The sequence below is a fragment of the Akebia trifoliata genome, chromosome 3, assembly GCF_017979445.1.
Source record: "Akebia trifoliata isolate Shusen 1 chromosome 3, ASM1797944v1, whole genome shotgun sequence".
Classification (NCBI taxonomy): Eukaryota; Viridiplantae; Streptophyta; class Magnoliopsida; order Ranunculales; family Lardizabalaceae; genus Akebia; species Akebia trifoliata.
In genome coordinates this window covers 35229428-35252683 of record NC_141377.1, presented here as the reverse complement: position 1 = coordinate 35252683, position 23256 = coordinate 35229428, and the positions used below count along the sequence as shown (strand labels likewise).

Below are 23256 nucleotides of genomic sequence, written 5' to 3'. Positions count from 1 at the left end.
TTCTTACTCAGTGGAACCAATCTACGTTGATTTGATTCCAGTTTAGCTCCAAACTGAACTAAATTGGACTGGGTTGAACACTTAATACGAGTTACAATTTTGAAGTCACTCCAACACGATTCTAAACAAAAATATCGATTATTATTTGGTAAATTTTCCTTTAAGTAATTATGTAAAATTGAGTTTAAAAATTATCATTCATGTTGAAAGCTATCAATTTTAGATTTTCATTTTTGACATGTACTCTTTCACACGATGAGAAATCGGATTTCAAAAAATCGATCTTTTCAATCTGGATCCAATCCATGTTAACTGCTCCCCAATAAAAGAAGGTTCGAATCCATTGGCTGACATTTAAAAAGATGGTATAAGAAGTTTGGGATTTATCTTTGGGCTCTATGTGTCCTGGGATGCATATTTTTTTTCTGAGATTAGAATAATTATAAAAGCATCCTACGAATTAATAAAGGCAACAACCCACACCATAACCGAATTATTTTGTCTTATATAGGTTAAAAGTTTTATAATGAATTGATTTTTGGGGATGATGGTCTCTATGACGAGGAAATCATTCCATTCAAAAACTTCAAACCCCATCAAAACAAGTTCAAGAATTGTAAATCGTCTAATATTTTTGTAAACCAGTTTTGGTGAGGTTAGAAGTTTAAGAATGGACTGACTTTTGGTGATGATGATCTACTCATCATAGAGATCACCTTCACCAAAAATAAACTTATTCCGAAACTTTTAACCCGTATAATTCAAACAATTCGTCTAAGTGTGAGTTGCCCTTATTAATTCCTGGGTGCTTTTATAATTACCCGAAAAACAGACACACATGACATGACACACCTCTTTCCGAGACCAACGATAATAACGGCCTCTCAAAGCGATGACCAAAAAAGAACATGGAGCAAAAAATGCTCCAAATCATGCAAAATTGTAGAAATATAAGAGAATTAAAGCAAACCCATCTCCAGATTTTCATCCATGGCCTTCAAGAGAATAATTTCCTTTTACCCAAGCTTATCAGCCTCTCTTCAATGTTTGGTTTTCTCAAGGATTCAATTCGAATCTTTGAGAACTCTCACTCCCCAAATGTGTTCGTTTACAATTCTATGATTGAGTGTTTCATCCAGAGAACCCATCCAAAGGACGCATTTGTCACTTATAATTCGATGAGGGCGTCATCAATCTCCCCCAATAATTTCACCTTTACTTTCCTCCTCAAATCCTGTAAATCGTCCTGGGATCTTGAAAATGGCAGAGAATTGCAAGCACACATAGTAAAATTAGGATTTGGGTCTGAAGTTTTTGTTCAAAACACACTCTTGGATTTTTACTCAAGGTGCAGTGAGAATTTAGGTTTTGCTCGTCGGGTGTTTGACGAAATGGTCAAAAGAGATGTTGTTTCGTGGAATTCCATGATTGGTGCATACATGACTCACGGTGAGACAGTGTTAGCTATGGGTTTGTTTGGTTCCATGACAGAGAGGAATGTCGTATCGTGGAATTCAATTATAACCGGGCTTTCCCGGGCAGGAGCTATGGAGTCAGCACAGTCAATTTTTGAACAGATGCCGGTAAGAAATGAGGTCTCTTGGAATTCTATGATTTGTGGTTATGTGAGGAAGGGTGATGTGAGGAATGCAAGATTAATTTTTGATCGGATGCCAGGGAAGAGTGTGGTTTCTTGGACGGCTATGGTTACAGGGTACACAAAGGTTGGGGATCTTAAGTCCGCAAGTGACCTTTTTGAATTTATGGCAGTTAAGAACGTGGTCTCTTGGAATGCAATGATTGCTGGTTATGTTCAAAACCACATGTACGATCACGCTTTGTGTGTTTTTTATCAAATGTTGATCGATGGTAATTGTATACCCGACGAAGCTACTCTGATAAGTGTCCTATCTGCATGTGCCCACCTTGGCACTCTTGAACAAGGGAAGTGGATCGATTCTTATATTAAGAAAAACAAATATGACATGTCGATTTCATTAGCAAATGCTTTGATAGATATGTTTGCAAAATGTGGGGACGTTGGAAGTGCAAAAACGGTGTTTCATCAGATGACAAAAAGATGTATAATCACGTGGACAACGATGGTGTCAGGACTAGCCATTAATGGGAAGTGTAGAGAAGCTTTGTCTCTCTTTGATACAATGTGCACGGAAAGAGTAGAACCCGACGATGTTATCTTCATTGCTACCTTGTCTGCTTGCACCCACGGAGGGCTAGTTGAAGAGGGTAAGAGGGTTTTCAATCAGATGGTGCAGCAGTTAGGTGTTGAGCCTCGAATTGAACATTATGGATGCATGGTTGATCTTCTTAGTCGGGCTGGGAAGCTAGAAGAAGCTTTCAGGTTTATCATGACCATGCCAATGAAGCCTAATGCCGTTATCTGGGCCACTTTGCTTGGTTCATGTAAGATATATGGAGAACAAGAATTCGTGGAGGTTGCAACTAAAAAGATTCTCGAACTGGAGCCTTTGAATCCTTCGTATTTAATGATGATTTCGAATTTAAATGCATCAATTGGACGATGGGAAGATGTTTTGAGTGTTAGAGAGGCAATGAGAAAGGAGGGTCTAGATAAAGTGCCAGGTTGTAGCTCAATCCAAGTAGGGAATAAGGTTTATGAGTTTCTCGTCAAGGATACAACAGATGAGCAGAGGATGGAGATCTATGAGACTTTAGATGTCCTGAATGACCAATTGAAAGCATTTGGTGACGTGCTTTGAAGAAGTTGTAGTGATCTACAAGGACACCAATGGTTTGGAAAAAAGGGATGGGCTTCTTGATACTGACGAAAATTGGAGAGACCGATTTTAACACAGCAACAACTGGAGAAGTAGCATTTGCTTGTTTATAACAAGGTGTTATAATTTTTACTTGGAAGTTGGATTGATCTGAAAAGAACATCTACATTTGGATGAAAAAAACAAGTTAATAAATAAAAGTTCCCTTCAAGATATCAGGCTATATAGCCTTTTTTGGTGGGTAAGTTGGGATTGGACCCACCACCTCATTGTTGCAATGCTGAGGCCTCTAGCATCATGGTTTTAACGTATCACCCGAGTTAACTCAGTATCGTGGCTGGACAAGACAAACGCACAAACCCATTTCGGACAGTTGCGTATCGCAAGCTAAACGAGACGTCTCGGACAGGATTTGCAAAATCTCATCCGATTTAAACAGGACAACAGGTTTTCAAGCTTGAAACCCTATGCTCTCACCCCCGAATCGATTTTTCTTCATCTTCTTTTTTTGGCTTCATTTTCTAATAGGAATCATTTCTAAATTTTTTCAGATTTTTTAAATGGTAAAAAACCATTGTCTCAATGCTGAATGAGACAACTTGAATGAGATGAGATGTATCGTCCGAGTTAACTCGGTATCTTGGCTGGACGAGATGAGACATGAAACCGAGTTTTAAAACCATGTTTAGCATGGGAAGTTCTTTAATATGAGGTGACTTGAATTATTATTTTTTTTGCACCCGATGAGCAAAAGATTCTCGCGAAGCTTAGGCTGTAAAAGTTGTAGAGATCCCATTTTCTTTATAATTTATACTATTTATAGAACCAGTTTCTTCAGTATTCTTGTTGAACAGTGTGTAATTTATTTATGAAATTTTCAATGGAAATAAGTTTTAAATGCTATTTGTACTTAATTTTTTAGGTTAAAATTCACAGACTGCTTCACAAATCGAGGTTTCGGACATCGAAGAAGGAAGAAGCAGATCTATTCTTTGTTCCTGCATATACTAAATGTGTTCGGATGATGAGCGGTCTGAATGATAAGGAAATAAACCAAACATATGTGAAGGTATATGATTTCTTCTTTTCTTTCTGTATTGTTTTATGTTCTTCGATTACTAGGGAAATGCTCATGTCATGGACATTAATTGCATGTGTGCCCCTTCCTTCAAACAGTCTGATGTTCAAGCTAGAATTAAAATTGACATGGTTTAGGCTCTGATTAACAAATTTTCGTTAATATTGGGCCCGTCATGGCACGGCTTTGCAACTATTTTGACATACATGGTGCTTTGTCTTGAGATGGATACTTTTCCACCCAAGGTTTCTTTCTCTGCAATGGGTGTTCGATAACATTCTATACTACATCACTTCAATCCCAATTCTATTTGGTTTTCATCCCAATTCGCCTGACCCAGAATCCGGTCCACTCAAGTGGTGATTTAGCACTACACTATCAGATTACCATAGGGACGACATAACGACCTTCCTCCAATTCAATGTTTGAATGTCTGCATGTAATTCCTTTGATTATATGCTTAAAATATTGTTAAGCATCCCATGATATTTGAGCAACGACACCATCTTGATTGCCTGCTCACCCAAGCACACTCATCGATCTCATGCCTTACAAGATAGAGAGCTAATGTTGATGACATGTTTTGGATACATGTCACATTCGATTATATTTTCACCCCACATTGTACATCAACTTGGGATTTCTAGGGAGATCATTGGTTTGGTGGCCAAAAGATAGATGTACCATTCATCTTAATTATACAGGTGCACTTGTGTCTGATCTGGACCCTCACATTGGCACCCACAGGCCTGTCATAGTCTATCAATGAAATGATGGACGCTTTACAATAAGAATTTTTTTTGATAATTCAATTCACCATAACATTCAACGGTCTAAAGAGATAATTGAAGGGCAGGGGGCTTGCTGTTGTCTTTGGTAAATGAAAAATTAGCCTGATCGGAGTAGGCTACCAAAACATCTCGTCAACCATCCCACCTACCATACACATGATCATCATGCAACCTTCGATGAGGTTCATGTAGTGATATGAGATTCCTCTTTGTTACTAGTTCATGATCGAGGATCTCAACCATTACCTCACCATAAATACTAATTAAAAAATATTTTCTTAAAATAGAAAAGAAACCAGGAACTTTTCTTGTAGATCGGTAAAAGAAAATAGGAACTTAAGTACTAAAATAAACGTCATCCTCAAAAAAAAAAATTTAGTTGCACTTTCCCTAGGTTTAGGACCTTGATTTTGATCCAACAAAGGCGAGCTCAAAAATTTTCAACCCGTTTAATCGGGGTCCAATTAGGGCCCAACAATGCTCAGCCTGGCCCAACTTGGCACACACCCAATGGATGCATGAGGGATTGGTGGAGACCATACTTTGCTGAAACAATGATGTTGAATGATTTGCTAACCTAGCATTTAAGGGATAACATTTTATGACCATTGCCCAAGACCATCCCTAATGGAGTGGACTCTTGTAGAAACCTAACCAATGTCATGGTTTTGTATTGATGGTGTCAAATTGTTTATATGACACCTTACTTGCTGTGATCAATCAAAGCCATGATCAAGTCCAACTGGTTGTTTCAATCGTTGCCGACTCCCTGAATAAAAGGGCTTAGAACATGAATAGAAGAGCACTACCTTATAGTCGGGGATTTTCTTATCTCGGTCAATCTCTATGTTTATACGCTTTCCTCACCCCATCTCCATGCCTTATTCTCCTCCTCTCTTTTTTTGGATAAGTATAATATACTGATAGCGAGGGATAAGAATTTACAAAGAGGCCGAGAAAGCCTTACGAGGGGCAGCAAGAAAAATAAAAGGTATAGCGTTAGTAATTACATAAAGAGTTCCATCTAAAAACAAAATCATCAAAAGTAATCCCCGCGAATTCTATGTTCTGTTTAGACCAAAGGTATAACAAGAAACTTGTATGAGAGCTTCTAATCTTACTATTGAATACCTTGTTATTTCTCTCGTTCCATACCCCCCAAGCAATAGTCGAGGGAAGCATAGCCCACAGGAACCTTTTTCTGGTGTGGAAAGCATTACTGGTCCACTCTTTCAACAACGAGGAAAACTTCCAAGGAAAAACCCAATTAATACAGAATAGACCAACTTTATGGGGTAAATTTCGCCACCTCTCTTAGCATACTCTTCATGCTTAGCGATCATTATCAACAAATTACTTATTCACATTCTTACATATGGACACTACATTGGGAATGTGACCTGCAGCGAGAACGAGAAACACCTGATGCACTAAAAAAAAATTCGAGGAACTGATACCGTCAACATCCTTGCAACTGATACCGTACAATTATTGACTTGGTTTATGGGGTAAATTTCGCCACCTCTCTTAGCATACTCTTCATGCTTGGCGATCAATATCAACAAATAACTTATTCACACTCTTACATATGGATACTACATTGGGAATGCGACCTGTAACAAGAGCGAGAAACACCTGATGCGCTAGAAAAAAAGACGAGGAACATGAGACAATCAACATCCGTAGTCCCCCCAAGTAACCTCAACAAAAAGGTACAATTGTCTATCCAAAAAAAAAAAAATGGTACGATCCTGCAACATTGGAGGAAATTGTACGCAAAGTTGCTCAAAATAACAAATGCATCCTTATGCTTTTCGAGTCACTGGCTCGTAGTCCGCCTAACCAAGCAGTGCTCCCACTACTAGGAACCCATGAGGCAATACAACCAAAGTTCACATCTACCTTGATGGCTTGTGACACCAGAGAGCTTAGGTGTTGGCATTCTATAGTGCATGAATTGCCAAAACCACTCCAACCACTTCTCACCCCTCAAATAAACTCGTGTTCCCATCGCCTAAGATTGCTGCATCGTGAGCTTGGGAATATGCTTGCATGTTGATGTGGCACATCTCCTCAAGTAGGAATGTGCAAGAAAGCATACTGACAAACTCTCATATGATCACTGCTCAACCTTATCTAGTAGAGCCTCATGAATAACCATATCCAAACCCAAACCCAAGAGGGTACATATTTTCATCCTTTCCCTCATATAATGGGAAATGAAAATCTCAAGAACACATACTTTGCATCCAACATTAACAAAGATTATCCACCTTCTTGCAAACATGGATCAAAATAACTTACCGTAGTGGTTTCGTTATTCTTTACATCCCATGCACTGTAATAAATCATCCGATCCAGTTAAAGGGAATGCACTTTGAAGCATTGGCTTACATGCAAAGGTCATTCATGAGTATCATGTATGCCTTGGCCTCTCTAGAATGAGAGGTAGCATCATGTCGTCAACGAGAAGGAGAACTCCATGGAGTCCCTAAGATCTGAGTCCTATCATGCACAGGTCATTCATGAGTATTTTAGAGGATTCATTTTGATGTCTTTAGATGGGAGGACTTGGTCTGGAAATCCCATATTTTCATGTTTTAGTTTTGAGGCCTTGTAATGCCCTCACAAGCTTTTTCCTCAATTTATTTAGTACTTTCCTGTGTTCATTTTTCCCTTTTAGTACATTCATTTTTTATGTTTCAAATAAATTGTTATCAGTGTTTATTTCAAGAATATGACTATGTTATAAAAAAAAAATTTTGGCTTTACACTATTTGGAACTTCTCCTTTCAGGTTTTAAGTCAAATGCCATATTTCCGATTGTCAGGTGGCCGTAACCACATATTCATTTTTCCTATGTAGATACCTCATGTCTTGACTCTTGACTAATATTATCTGTGTGTGTGTGTGTGTGTGTGTGTGTTTGAGCAAAAAATTGTTTCTTCTAAACTTAGAACAGGTTCCAAGTGGAGTTTGAAAGACTGCAGAATAAGCATTGCCCTTATTTGTGATACCGTGCTAATATCATTAGCATTTACAATGGTTACTCTGTAGTCTGTGATTGCAAAGTATGCTACATACGTGTTTATTGGTGATTAATATGCCATCTGTGTTTAAGTTTTTCCTGGTTTTGATACATGTGTGTTCTTTCGATACTAATACAGTGGTGCTGGCACTCACTTGTTTCTGTCTTGGGCAACATACTTGAATCGATCAATCATCCTTACTCCTGAGGTACTGTGTTTATTTGCCAATATGTCTTAACCATGGTGTAAAATAACAGTAGCTAAACAGAAATAGCGGCTGAAATAATTAACAGTACTGCCAGGGAGCAATCTGTTTTTTTTTTTTTTCCTGAAAAAAAATACAAAAAATGCTTATCTATATCACGGAGCCATTTCATATTACATAATAGCTGCTGTAACGTTACATAATGATGCTATCGCAGCATCATTTTTTTTTGGGGTAAAATGGGTTTTCAAACTTAAGTGACTGCATTATTTGAACATTTTCTAAAAGTAGCTGCTGTTATCTACTGTTATTTCTGTTTTTACATTAATTTAATTTAATTTTTTTCGAATTTCACACATGATTTAAAATTTAAATTCAAATTTGATTTCAAACATGTCGCCATCATATTTGGACATTTCCATACCATGCATGAAGCGAACAGACCAAGTTGAATCATTTCCCAAGAAATGATATTGTTCATGGAAGTGATTCAATGAGATGTTCCTTTTTCTCCATAGAAATAAATTGTACTATTAATACAATTTAATGCATTAATGAAATTTCCCAAATTATACTTCAATATTTAGATCCCTCCATACCCAAACCAGAAATCAAACTGCAACCTCTGTTGGCAATAGTACCATCAACATGCATATTTGCACCAATCAAAGAGTGAGCTATGGTAGAGCTATTTAGGGTGAGTTCAAATCTTATAAAGTATAAAGATCATTTTCTAATTCACTAATGTAATTGCATTAAATTGCTAGTCATCATGATTTTGTTATGTAGTTTTAGAAAGCAAGCTATCCTTGACATGCTCTGGAATTTATAGCTGTACGTGTAGAGTAATTAGTAGTCTATAAGAATCGTAAGTTGCAAAGAATTGGCTCCCTTAACTTATAGTTATATTTTGTTTTAAGTGTATTCTCCTGCAACAGGTTAGTTATTGCCTAACTTAACAAATGCCATTTGTGTTATGGCAGGGTGTTTGCACTGATAAACGAGATACAAGTGCCTTTAATACATGGAAAGATATCATCATCCCAGGAAATGTTGATGATACTATGACAAAATCTGGAAGTTGGATTGATCTGACAAGAACATCTAAATTTGGATGAATAAACAAGTTAATCAATAAAAGTTCCCCTCAAGAGATCAGGCTTTACAGCCTTTTTTGGTGGGTAAGTAGGGATTGAACCCACCACCTCATTGTTGCAATGCTGAAGCCTTTAGCATCATGGTTTTAACATATCGCCTGACTTAACTAGGTATCATGACTGGATGAGACAAACGCACAAACCCATTTGAGACAGTCGCATATCGTGAGATAAACGAGACAGCAGGTTTTCTAGCTTGAAACCCTATGCTCTCACCCTTAAATCGATTTTTCTTCATCTTCTTTTTTGGGCTTCATTTTTTAATAGGAATCATTTCTGAATCTTTTCAGATTTTTTATATGGGTAAAAACCATTGTCTCAATGCCGAACGAGATGAGACGTATTGTCTGAGTTAACTCGGCATCTTGGCTGGACAAGATGAGTCGTGAAACCAAGTTTTAAAACCATGTTTTGCATGGGAAGTTCTTTAATTGAGGTGAAAGATTTTTTTTTTGGCACCCGATAAGCAAAAGATTCTCATGAAGCTTAGGCTGTAAAAGTTGTAGAGATCCCATTTTCTTTATTATTTATACTATTTATAGAACCAATAAAGAAAGAATTCTAGAGTTTTTGCTCTTAAAACTATGGGTCTAGGGAGCTATGACACATTTAAGCTAGTTGTTATTCAAAGTATGATAATAGCAGCAAACTCATGGATTATCTTCGGACTTTTGTTGCATCATGTTAACCAACCAACTACTCCAAAAATTGATCTGTTAGAGAGGGGGAGAACTATGAATATTAGAGGGTCACGAGTCTTAACTAAGGTATGACACATCTAAAAATGGGGGAAAATATACCCTCAATACTCCCCTTCACCCATAAGGGTGTAGAGAATTGAACCAGTTACCTATACAAACCTAGTGTTCTGATACCATGTTAAGCGTAAGGTTTTGGTTGTCTTTACTGATATAATTTAAAAAAAAAAAAATTTACAGCAATTAAAAATAAAAAAAATTACAAGGAAGAAAAGAGGCATCAATGTAGTTTTGTGACACAGGGATGTGTGGTAGACTAGGAAACATGGGTGTTGTAACAAGCTCATCTTATCACATCACTGGTATTATTGGACCCTCTTTTTTTGGTGAGAAATCCTCTCTCGTTCTCATATTAATGTTTGATTTTCTACTCCATTTTTATTTTTAATGAAATTCTATTTTTCCCCCAAGTCGGATCTCAGAAATATCAATAAAGCTTTGTAGTGATTTTGGAATCTTCTTCTTCATGACTAGAAGTAAGAAATCTTGTCCTTCGTATCAAGAAAATTTTGTTGGTTTCCAATTGATTGTCTCATATCCATAGGGAAGTTTCAGAGCTAGATCTGATAATTAGCTAATATTTTGCGCATGATTTCATAGAACACCCTAGATTTAACTGTTCAATCAAGTTATCTCATAGTTTGCCTTGTCCCAATGTAGTTCATAGTCGATCTCGATCCTATTGGATGTTGCTTACTGGTGACGCATCCCATTATTCACTCTATGTACTTCCTTTAATTTTTTAGATATTTACGAAAACATGATCAACTTTTGACGAATTTACGATTCCAACTAACTACAAAATTGTCACTTTAAAACCTCCAAATTTGTTATCCGTTCACGTTTTGGTAATTAAAATGAACAGTGAGCCAGAATCATAAATTCATCAAAAGTTGATCGCGAAATGATAATTTACCCTTACTTTTTTTTTTTTTTTTAGATAATAGTTTCTAATTATTTTTTAATTGTTTTTTAAATGGCCCTTTTATATACTTGACTTGTATATGTATGCAAAAAAAGAAAAAAAAAATTGCTCTCAAACTCAAACCATAATAATTATTATGGGTTTTGTTAACATGTGTCCTAGGGGCACACGTTAAGCTGCATGAACTACACCTTGGATATAAGTCCTTGAGGGTGTTTTCGGTAATTAAAAAAAATTCTTCAGGAGATGTTTGATAAGAAATTTAATTTCTAAGGTGTAGTTAACATAGTTTAACTAGTATCCTTAGAATACATGTTAACAAAAAATTAAAAAATAATAATAATAAAAATAAAATCACCCTTTAATTTTATTATTATTCTTCTCCTCCCTTCTTTTCTCAATAATATCCTTCTAATTTTGTAATTTTTTTTTAATCTTCTTTTTCACTAATACCATTCTAATTTTATTATCTTTTCCCTTTAACCTTTTTAATCCTAAAGGGTATCCGTGCTGGAACCGATAAACTCTTAGAACTATAGTATGATATAAGCCATGAACTCTAGAGGGTTGTGGTGTTATTTTTGCCAAACATGATGATTCACCATAGTCTCACGAAATTAGTTAGAGTAGTAAGATTTGAAATCTTATTAAGGTAGTCACAGTAGTCTTCTTCAAGTACAAACGTCAGTAAAATTATTTGATGATTACACTTAGGTGCTGTTTGTTAAACTGAAAAAAATAAGTGTTGAATAGCATTAAGCGCTGAAACTTATAAGCGCTGAATTTAAGTGCTGAAAAAGTTGTTTGTTTAGATGTTGAATCATTTTTGTTACACATTGTTGAAGTTGGTAAATTGTCTTTGCTACCCTTACAATCATATTATACATTGTTTGCATGTTTCAAATGCCTATTTCTTATCAAACACAATAAAATATATTATTTCTTATAAAATTAAAATATAATTCATTTTTAAATAATAAATAATAAATTCTATTTATAAAAGCTCACAAATTTCAAATTAAAAATAATAATGTCATACAAGTCACAAAAATTTGAAATCAACATTAAAAGAACTTAATTTTGGATGAATAATTTTTGATGGAAATGAAGGATGTGTAATTATAAAAGCACTCTATGAATTAATAAGGGCAACTCACACCATAGCCAATTTTTTTTGTTTTATATGAGTTAAAGTTTTTGGAATGAGCAAATTTTTAGTGAGGATGGCCTATATGGTCTAGAGATCATCCTTACCAAAAATCAGTCCATTTTTAAACTTCTAACTCATCAATAATAATTTTCAAAATAAAAAAGGGACGATTTATGATTCTTGAAGTTGTTTTGATAGGGTTAGAAGTTTCAGAATGTGCTGATTTTTTATGAAGATGGGTGAGGATGATCTCCTCATTGTAGAGATCATCATCATCAAAAATCAACTTATTCCAAAAAATTTAACCCATATAAGACAAAATAATTTAACCATGGTGTGGGTTTATTAATTTGTGGGGTACTTATATATTAATAAGGAGATCATCCTCATAAAAAATATACTCATTCCAAAACTTTTAACTCATATAAGACAAAATAATTTAGTCATAGTGTAAGTTTATTAATTTATGGGTGTTTATATACTTATCCATGGGATATAAGAGGTAATATCTTTTTAAGAATAAGGGCATACTTGTTCATGCTCAAAAAAATAAAGGGCATACTTGTACGTATCGAGAAAAAACGAAGTGCTTACTGCTTTAGTACCTTTTTTCAGCATCAAAATAGTACTGAATTTTTTTTCTTTTATTTTCAACAATAAGCATTGAAAATATAGAGTAAACAAACGTTTTAACAAAAAGTACTAAATTTAATTTTTTTCAATAATAAACGTTGAAAAATAACGTAAACAAACAATACCTTAAAGTGGAAACCTTTTAGAAAAAACCTTAATGCGTGCCACTCAAGAAATTAACGAAGAGGAATAAGTCCTCACACCCAAGAAAGTAATATTATTTAACTGTTACACTTAGCGTGGAATCTCTTAAAAATAAGTAATGCTGGTGACATTCGGATTTAGTTGTGTACATAACCGTAGATGCTGTTAACTCGTATCTCGAGATAATAATAATATATGACTATATCACGTCAACGCAGTGAAAACCAAAGTCCCTCGGTATTTTCCAAGAAGAAACCCTAATGAGTGTCACACAAGAAATTCACGAAGAGGAATAAATTAAAAAGCGGACGGCCCACTTCAAAGAATTGTGGAAATAAGAAACCCTCTCTTTTACATGAGACCCTCTTATGTTTTAAAACTTAAAATACTGCTCCCTTTGACCTTAGTCTCTCTTCTAAAGTAATGAAAATAACCTTAATACCCTTTTCTTCAATTTGTAATAGAAAGTCCTTCATTTTTCTTTCCTAAAATTAGTCATGTTCAAACTCTTCAATGTCCATGATAAATTATTTTTAATCAATTAAATCTCATATCTATCTTTCTAATATGTGAAAGTGTAACAAAAGTAAAATTAAAAGAATGAAACAAACACACAAAATTTATGTGATTTGAAAAATTACCTATGTTCATAAAGAAGAAGAAAAAAATCCATCATCAATGATAAATTTCATAAAGCAAAAATACAATATAAAGAAATCCTACTAAAAAAATACAATATATACCTAATAAAATCTCTTCGAATCGAGCCCATTAAGGAATACTAGACATCTCACAACTCCTTTTTCAAACTAGTTTTAATCCAAAATTCTAAAATTTTCTATTCAAAATTATATCATTTATTATTGTGGTATGAAAGATTGAAGTAGGTAGAATCTTAAGGTTGAAAGTAGAGTAAAAAAATATAAAAATAATTCTATCCAAGAAGATGATGTGTAAAAAAAAAATTCAATTTAAAACATGGGCATTTAGGTCAATTTTTATTAATGTATATGAAAAGATCAAGGTCAAGGGGCTTGTATCACTTTGAAAGTACAAACGGGTGTTTAACATATTCACCAAAACGTTGAGGGGTATATCTAAAATTATACCTTTATATATCTGGTCTCTCTCAAGTCTCTCGCAGAAACTCCAAATGGGAGGCGTTGTAGAAGAGCTCGCAAAATCTGTTTCAGAAGTCTCCATGGATTCATCTTCTTCTGCAGCTTCGACTGAAGCTCTAAGTAAAAAGTAAAACAGATTCTTCTCTCAATTTTCTCTCTCTCTCTCTCTCTCTTTTTTTTTTTTTTTCCTGAAAATCAAAAAGCTTTTCCTCTCACATTTCTCTGTCTTTTACCTTTTTTTCTCTCTCTCTACGAAACAGTGCTCTCAAGAGGGAAGCAAAGATGAAGCAGAAGGAAGAGGAGAGAAGACTCAAGGAAGAAGATAAGAAGAAGAAGGTAATCTCTTCTGTAAACCCTAAACTTCAGTTTTGTTATATCTGTCCTATTTCTTTTGTTTCATTTCTATAGTTTAATATTCGATCATTTAGGACCAATTTCTTATTTTCTGATACTCTTTTTGTTTTGTGAACTTGGATCTTACCCTAAAACATAGTTGGGGCTGTTTTTCACTCAGCACCAAACATTGTTTTGTGTTTCAATCCCTGCTTGGATAATTGATAATTCTCATTTTTTCTGCAAATCCATCCCTAAGTAGTAAGATCACCAGCTTGCCTGAAAGGTTTTTTTTTTTTTAATTTTTTTTTTTAAATTTTTTCAGTATATTGTGTTTTGCGTTATTAATTATTTTTGCATATTATAATTCAGTTTTTTGTCGCAGGATTAGGGTGACAATGTCCACTTTGAGCCTTTTAATTTAATTTACTCCACCCAAAAATCCAACTTGTAATGTTGTGCCAGTTTTTTTTAATTTATGTTTTCATCTTATTAAGTTTTGTGCTCTTAATTAATTATTGCAGCTTATATAATTCAGTTTTTTTTTTTTTTAGAAGAAATCGTGTGACAATGCCCACTTTGAGCCTTTTAACTTAATTTAGTCCACCCAAAAACTCAACTCGTAATGTTGTGCCAGTTTTTTTTTTTTTAAATGATGAGAAATGATTTCATTAGCAAGGAAAAAGCTACAGATGAAAGGGGAAGCCAAAGGAGGACGGGCGATTTAACTTTAAGTCAATGTAGTGTTTTCTTGACAATTTAACTATGAAATTTTGATTTTTCTCAAATACTTAAATTATTAAATCAAAATTTTGATTTAATAATTTAAGTATTTGAGAAAAATCAAAATTTCAGTGTTAAATCATCAAGAAAACGCAACGTTGACTTACAGTGAGGAGGAGGGGGGTAAACCTAATCTTGCATTTTGCAAGGGGGTATACCTAATATCACCTATTTAACAGGGGGGGTTTAAATTATTGTAAAATGAGCACGCATCCTTTCTTATTGATATTTATCGATCTTACAGTGGCAGATGTTAAATTTTGCAGGCTGCTGCCATGGAAAAAACACATGTTCAGAAACCCCAAGTAGCAGACGATGAAGAGATGGACCCAACTGTGTGTTTCCATCAACTCTTGGATTAATCAGTGTTTAAACTTGATTTAATATTTTGATTCTGGTTTTGAGTGAACTTCTTGTTCCCCTGCAGCAATATTTTGAAAATAGGCTAAAAGCTCTTGCAGCCCAGAAAGGAGTTGGGAAAAACCCATATCCACACAAATTCTTTGTCTCCATGTCCATCCCTGAATATATTGAGAAATATGAAACCTTAAGCAATGGGGATCATCTTGAGGATGTTAACGTCTCTTTGGCTGGTATTCTTCATTACAGGATGTCGATTATGTCATTGTCTTTATCCATTTTTTCAATTTTAATTTTTGACATGTTCATCTCATTCTAGGGAGAATCATGAACAAGAGAACTTCATCTTCGAAGCTGTTCTTTTATGATCTTCATGGTGATGGTGCTAAAGTCCAAGTGATGGTTGATGCAAGGTATGCTAGTATAATTAAATTCTTCTTCGTTTTTGGTCTTCTCTTTGCATTTTTTGTATTGTAATTTTCTCTGGATGCACATGGGACGAAAAAAATTGTGTAATCTGTCCATGTGTTGAACATTGCTCTGACCTCTAGAGTGTTGTTTGTGTCAAACAAGTTTTGGTACGACTCACTTGTTGGTGTAAGACAACTAATTGTGCTAATGTACTGCTGGAAACATGAGCATTGTTGCATGTTTAGTACTTATATTTTTGTACGTCTGAACTAGATGTTACTTTAGGGAGAGAATAATTAAACTGGATTGTCAATGTATCATAATAGAGACCCATTTAAGGAAATAGAATGACTGCCTACAAGAAAAAGATACAGAAGGTCTTTATTTTTATTTTTTTTAAAGTGCCAACTTAGCTAAGTTGGTAAGACATGTGGAGTGTTGTTCCCATGTCCTAGGTTCAAACCCCCTTGAACCCCACTTCACTTGCGAACCACTAACCCTTTGTGTATAATCTTTATCTTTTGCCTTAATCATGCTTTAAACTGGAAAAAATTTGCTTGAGACATTCTGTTTGCCTCCACACCCTTGATCATATCTAAAGAATCTCAAAGTTGGCTTTTGTGAAATGTCATTCTTATGCAATACATAAAATAATGTTTATTATGGTTAACATTGATTAAAATGCTTATTCCTAATCTGTTCTCTATATTTCTTAGGTATATTGTTAGTGAAATGGCAACATATGCTTTCTCCTATTTTTTTTTCTCGATCCATTTAAGTGCTAGTAATTTATTAATTTGATTTTTATATAGGAACTCAGACATGGATGAACTTGAATTTTCAAGATTCCATTCTGGTGTGAAACGTGGTGACGTGGTTGGTGTCTCTGGATTTCCAGGTTGGGACCTTAAAACTTGTTATTCTTGAATCTTCTTAAGCTACAGATTACAATATTGTGAAGTGTTTATTATATGTCAGACAATTTGATTTGAGACACCATAGATTTGAACTTTTGAAATATTCAATAATCGTGGGATTGGTTATCAAATTTTTTTTTTTATTTTTTATAACTGTTGTCAAAACAATAATCATGGGATTGATCTCGACTCTTCATGTTTTCCTCAAATATCTGCATACAATTTACTTTTCGATTGCAAAAAAAATGACTTAGGTATAGGTCAGCACTACGACTATCGAAATGGTCAAAGCAGTCTTTGTATATTCCTAGAGTGTTGATATTGGCAGTTGCAGAAATGGTAAGCTAAACAAAAAAGTTTTAAGTTTTGTTAAACTAAAAGTATGCTGTTTAGTTATAATCTCTTTTTTTTATCTCTTGAAATATAATATATTCATTGGAAGTAAATATAATTATTAATTTTCTAGATGAGACTGTACATAAACCTAAGTATTGCATGCCAGTAAGCTGGTGGACCAAGATGTCTCTTGTGAGTGGTATGGGATGGTTTGATCCTTTAAAGCATGTATCTTTCAATGTATAAAAATTTATATCAGGCGCTCACTTATCTTTGATACTTGTGGAGGTAATCACGATTGTTTTCGTGAAGAGAAATTGAAATGTGTTTTAGAATTCTTGGAGTGAGAAATTTAGCTATGTTATACTTTTGTGTTTTAATAAGCTTTTAGTGGGCTGATGTTCATCTTATTGGAACACAATAACAAGTGCTTGGGGTGAAATTTGAAGCCGCCAGGTTTCCCAACTTCTTCAAGTGTTGTGCATAATGTCTTCTATAATGTATTTTCTAGATTAGGTCTTTTAAGTCTGTTCCCTGTTTGACATAATGAACTTTCAAGCTTTTGTGATATTTTTTTCGTTTTAGCCTCACATCTACCTTCAACAAGAGCTCATATTTGGAAATTTTTATGATTCTGTGCCTTTTTCTTCTATAGGGAAAAGTAAAAGAGGGGAGCTTAGTATCTTCCCAAAATCATTTGCTGTCCTGTCCCACTGTCTTCACATGATGCCAAGGCAGAGAGCAGCTCCTGGTGCAGATAATGCCAATTCCAAGGTGAACAAATAATTTTAGACAATCAGTTTGTCCTCATTTTTCTGTGTCGCAATTTTGATTAGATGCCGGATATTTTTATTGAAAATACTGGTTTGTTTGCTGGTTTGCAGAAGATTGATTCATGGGTCCCAGGAAGTACCAGGAATCCTGAGACGTATATCTTAAAAGATCAGGTATCTAATGCATCCAACCTTATTGGAAAATGCTTTATTACATTGTTAAAGATGGTGTTGATTTTGAAGTTTATCTTGTCTTGAATGCTTGAATATTAAGTATCTTAGAGCTTATGTCTTCCTTCTGAGTTTTATGTGTCCATATATGGGGACCCATATGCTGGGGTTTCATGTTTCATTTACAAGCCAATATGCATGAGGAGAGTTGATCCCATGACCTACGTTCAAACCCCCATTGAACCCACTTTCACCCTCTGTTAACCGCTAACCCCTGGCTTGCTAAGCAAATATATATATATATATATATATATATATATGAGATCATCTGTATCTTTTGTGGATCGTTGTGTCTTAAAGTGTAGGAAAGTGTATTTTATGTGATACTGATTAATCTTTTGCCTTTGAATTACCTTTTTCAACACTCATGATGTCATTATCTAACCTTGTTCACTAACAATTTTTTTTCCACTTTTGCGTATCCTTGAATAACTTGAACATCTCTCTCATCTAACAAAAGAACTAAAAAAATGGAGATACACAAAATATATAGAAAAAAAAAAACATACAAAGCCTCTAATTATGTATTCATTAGCTAGATTGACTGACATTTCAAAGCTTTAGTAGCTTTGTAAAATGACTTGGATTTCATGCTCTATGCATTTTACAATGTTGACAAAACAATGTGTGGATTGTGGGTAGGCATTAATGCGCCATCAAATGCTTTTGAAGTGAAACCATAATAGCACGAGATAGCTATCATGCATATTGTTACTGAAGCCTTAAAGTCCATTTTCCCCCTTTTTTGATAGGTTTAAATGTGAAGGCGGGTTTTGATCCCAGATCTGTGGTATCAGTTTATCACCACATAGAATATCAAAAATAAATAAAAAATGTTTAATACCACCAGGCTGAGGTAGCACCTCCGAAGGTGCCCATGCAGCTTGTCTTTATTGACTTGCTACTGAGATGACACAACGTGCATTTATGTTTTCAATTTGATGAAAAAAAATCTGATCGTCAAAGGCACTCAGCAAACCAAAGCTACCAACAAACAGCAATCAGTCCATACAATTACTTAAACCAAGCCTGAAATCATTATCAAATAAACAACTCACTAAATTCAATGTATCCACGCCATGTCATGGATCATGCAAATGGTAAGGGTGTCCTATGCATGCTATTTGTTCATGGTACTAGTGTCTTTGGTGGTAGGTAACTCTTGTGTGGTGAGCTTCACACTTGGAGATAAGCTTGATTGAACCATAGGATGAACTAGTGAGTAGTGACGATTCTGTCATCAATCTGTACTGTTCTTTCCATTTCCTTCACCCGCTTACCTACAAAATAAACAATTAAATAACTTAATAAACAATTTTCTTCTATCAAAGAATCACTTCTCCCAATTTTGTTAGGAAAAATGATTTGACTGACTAAATAAACACCCTTTATTTTGATGATTTGTTGGCACCTCTTATCCATGTGTTTTATCACATATTGTACCTATTAACTCAACGAACAACCATTTGGTTGATAGGGCAGCTTCTTATAAACTGTTGCCTTATTTAATAAGTCTAGGCAGCTTGCCATGTTGGCCTTATCTCTAAGCTTAGATATGTGAACATTTTTATGGACACTATACTAGTGACTATATTGCTGTTCTGGCCATAGTCACCAAAGTCGCCAACTTTTTCAAAAAATCTTGTTTAAATTGCGATTTTAAAGACTGGCAATTAAACCACGACTTTTTTAGAAAGTCACGATTTAACCAACAAAATGTACCTTTTTTTTTTTTGGGGCTGAGCTAGCTATTTTAAAAGGGTTTTTGAAAGACCAATTATTCTAAAGTTTAAAATAGGATTTGATGATATAAATGATAACATCACTTAGTAGAAAAAAATATATTGTCTTATTTCGATTTTTTCGACTTTTGCCCTTGCCGACTTATTCCCGAACCCGACTTAGTGACTATGGTTCTGACCAATTGGTCAACATATTCCAGTCGGTAGGCTTCTCCATTTTGATGCTCTAGACAAATTGCATCTCTGTTTTTACTTTGAAATGGCATGAGCAGTACTGTCACAGTGGTTGGTTTAACTTTCATATATGTGAATTGTTTCCCTAAGATTTTTTCCTCCAATCAATTCAAGCTTGGCCGGTATCAACCTTAAGCTGCCGTTTCTTTATTAAATATTCCACTCTCTTTATCTCTGCAAGCTGTCTAAGTGCTGCTAGAAGACATAACATATGAAAATTTTGATTATGGACTTGTGCATCAAGGACATAACAATTTTCTGTAATATTTTTTCTGTGTCAGACACACATACACACTGGCACACCCCAATACACATCTTAAAATATAAGGTAGTGACATAGTGTCACCCTTCATTTTAATGATTTTCTATGGAACTTGACTTCTGAAAGAGGGTTGGCGTATTCAATCCTCCATCAGCCAATCTATTAAGCAGTGAAACACGTCCATGGTATATATTAGAAACCTAATTTTATTAAATTATGGTGAATAGTGTATGTAAATGTTGTCCTTTACCTTTCCTATATGTATACTTTATTTTATGTTTAAGAACCCGTTGAGGTAAATATAGCTGAAATATTCTGTATACAGATGTCTGTGTTTCAGTCTTCTCAACTTAAAGCTTCATGCTTGAATATTAATTTTTTAGCTTCTGAAAACAAGTTGAACAACTTATTTGTTTCTTTTTTTAAACCTTAAGTTAATTATTTTGTTTGGTGATAGGAAACTCGGTATCGTCAGCGTTATTTGGATTTATTGTTGAATTTGGAAGTTCGAGAAATATTCAAGACTCGAGCTAAGATTATTTCTTATATAAGAAGTTTCCTTGACAATCTCAATTTCTTGGAGGTTTGTCCCTTGTCTTTGTTACTCTCTTCCATCTGATGCCACAATTGTTTCGAAAGCTTATTTTCTTTACATCCTTCTGGTATTTTACTCATCATTAGGTCGAAACACCCATGATGAACATGATTGCTGGTGGGGCAGCAGCTCGGCCATTTGTTACCCATCACAACGATCTAAACATGAAGCTTTACATGCGCATTGCCCCTGAGCTTTATCTCAAGGAGTTGGTTGTTGGTGGATTGGAACGTGTCTATGAGATTGGAAAACAATTCAGAAATGAAGGGATTGATTTGACTCATAATCCCGAGTTCACTACGTGTGAGTTTTATATGGCTTATGCAGATTACAATGACTTGATGGAGCTCACTGAGCGAATGTTAAGTGGTAAGGGGTACACACTTCTGTAAATATCTTATTATTATTACAAATTTCAGATGCCTTTCAGGATTTTCACAATGTATTTCAATTAAAACAGGCATGGTCAAGGACCTAACAGGTGGCTATAAAATTAAATACCATGCAAATGGTTTAGACGAGGATCCAATTGAAATTGACTTCACTCCTCCTTTCAGGTGTGTGTGCCAATATTCTTTGATGACATCAAGTCAAATTAGTTGTTAGTCAAGCTTCATAATTTATGTTGGGAATGAATAATCTGATGTTTAAATTTTGCAGAAGGATCGACATGATAGAAGAATTGGAGAAGGTAGCAAACCTTAGTATACCTAAGGATATTTCAAGTGATGAAGCCAACAAATATTTGTTGGATGCATGCGTGAAGTTTGATGTCAAATGCCCACCTCCTCAGACAACAACTCGGTTGTTGGACAAAGTGAGTCTTCGTTCCATTAAGGGCCCAATTTTTTTAACCATTTGGATTTAACTGTCACTAGTTTCTCCAATAGTGTGGCTAAACCAAAATTTAGTAAGAACCATCATATTACGAGGTAGGCTACATATTGTGTATTTTGTTTCTCGATTGCAGAGCATATCCAATTCTGTGAGGTATCTAACATGGTGCCCAATAAGCATAAAAAGTAGTGAAAATTTTGTTGCATTTGAATTCTTCTGTTTATGCTAGTTTCAATGTATGAATGAGGTCTGATTTTTTCATTTTTTATTTTCAAATTGCAGCTTGTGGGGCAGTTCTTGGAGGTAACATGTATAAATCCTACCTTCATCATTAACCATCCAGAGATAATGAGCCCATTGGCAAAGTGGCATAGATCGAAACCAGGCCTGACTGAGCGTTTTGAATTGTTCATCAACAAGCATGAAGTATGATCCCTTTTAATTATGGCTTGCAGATTTCCTTTTTCTGTTGGATGTTAATAAATGCTTCTTATGTCACTATTTTGAACTGGTCAGTTTTGCAACGCATACACGGAATTGAATGATCCTGTCGTCCAACGTGAGAGATTTGCCGAACAACTCAAGGTATCTTTATCAATATATGCTTATGGACTGGTCACCATAAACGATTTTCCATGGGAAATTTGTTTGACTAAAATGGTGATTTGGTTTCAGGACCGACAATCAGGTGATGATGAGGCAATGGCTTTTGATGAAACATTTTGCACAGCTTTGGAGTATGGGTTGCCCCCAACTGGTGGTTGGGGTTTAGGAATTGATCGGCTTACGATGCTATTTACAGATTCACAGAATATAAAGGTTGGGTTTGGGTCTTTCCATCTGTTATGTCCCATTAATATTGGTTTGGAATTTTACATTTCTAGATGAATCTTTACCATGTGTATATCAATGGTGAATCACTCTGTGATATTATATGGTGCAGGAAGTTCTTCTCTTTCCCGCCATGAGGCCCCAAGATGAGCCATCTTCCAAAGGTACAGATCTAACATATGTAGTGTCAAACATAATCTTATCGGGGAATCAATCTTTCTGCAAAGAGATTTTACATCTAACACCAATGCCGGACTAACAAAATCCTTTTTTATTTTTATTTTTTTCCTACTATTTAAGCAGCTTAGAGCTTTAGATTGTTCGAAGTTGGGAATGGATGGTTCATGACTGAACTTGGTTAAAGTTGGAAGAGGTAACATGGTTGTGGACTTGTGGTGTCTACTTCAATTCTTCTCGTGGTTTGTTCTCTGATTGCAACCCAATTGTTTTGGTCCACTGTCTTTTTTCTAGTTTTTCCAGTCCCATTAATTATATAGCTAAAGAAAGGATGAAAATTTTGGTCATTATTCTACACTTGTAGACATACACCAATTTAAGTCATCTGGATGTCTAATCTTCTTGGAACAGTAGTTTTGAAGCAAAGAATGGGCCTGTCTTTATGTTTCTTGAGCAAACCTTGTGTTCTTTGGTCTTCTAGATGGGGGACCAAATTGGTTGGTGTGTTCAACCCCTTTGGAGGACGTGATTCATGTGTGGTTTTAAGGGTCATGCTTGTAACTTTGCATTGCCATTTATCATCAATTCCTATAACCCATTGTTGAAAAACAATCTTTGGTTTTCAGCAAGTGTACGAAGATCAAGATACTATTTTGGTGGCTACGGAGAGGGTTGACAATTGCT

The 23256-nt window shown here is 35.0% G+C and overlaps 1 protein-coding gene and 1 pseudogene across 8 annotated transcripts; both read left to right on the top strand.

The window, feature by feature from the left end:
* The first annotated feature begins 241 nt into the window (after nucleotides 1–241).
* LOC147406589 (pentatricopeptide repeat-containing protein At3g29230 pseudogene) lies at nucleotides 242–11587 on the top strand (annotated as a pseudogene). Of its 5 annotated transcripts, none has more exons than XR_015176500.1 (8): nucleotides 242–3206; nucleotides 3311–3471; nucleotides 3682–3828; nucleotides 7425–7458; nucleotides 7796–7865; nucleotides 8846–9043; nucleotides 9131–9205; nucleotides 9310–11587. The product of XR_015176500.1 is annotated as a pentatricopeptide repeat-containing protein At3g29230 pseudogene, transcript variant X3 (transcript). The 5 variants fall into 5 exon arrangements; XR_015176501.1 differs by having other exon boundaries at nucleotides 7425–7489; XR_015176498.1 differs by lacking the exon at nucleotides 7425–7458 and having other exon boundaries at nucleotides 9310–11586.
* A 2132-nt stretch (nucleotides 11588–13719) lies between these two features.
* ATKRS-1 (lysyl-tRNA synthetase 1) lies at nucleotides 13720–23030 on the top strand. Of its 3 annotated transcripts, none has more exons than XM_086434688.1 (17): nucleotides 13720–13877; nucleotides 14011–14086; nucleotides 15133–15201; nucleotides 15294–15459; nucleotides 15546–15639; nucleotides 16450–16535; nucleotides 17546–17664; nucleotides 17778–17837; nucleotides 20590–20715; nucleotides 20814–21096; nucleotides 21188–21284; nucleotides 21388–21544; nucleotides 21847–21990; nucleotides 22081–22149; nucleotides 22240–22383; nucleotides 22508–22559; nucleotides 22696–23030. In XM_086434688.1, exons 1-17 carry the CDS (start codon nucleotides 13783–13785, stop codon nucleotides 22701–22703), a joined length of 1845 nt encoding a protein of 614 aa, XP_086290814.1. In that variant the 5' UTR covers nucleotides 13720–13782; the 3' UTR covers nucleotides 22704–23030. The 3 variants fall into 3 exon arrangements, with proteins under 3 accessions (XP_086290814.1, XP_086290813.1, XP_086290812.1); XM_086434687.1 differs by having other exon boundaries at nucleotides 13721–13877; nucleotides 17775–17837; nucleotides 22699–23030; XM_086434686.1 differs by having other exon boundaries at nucleotides 13721–13877; nucleotides 17775–17837.
* The last annotated feature ends 226 nt before the right edge of the window (nucleotides 23031–23256 follow it).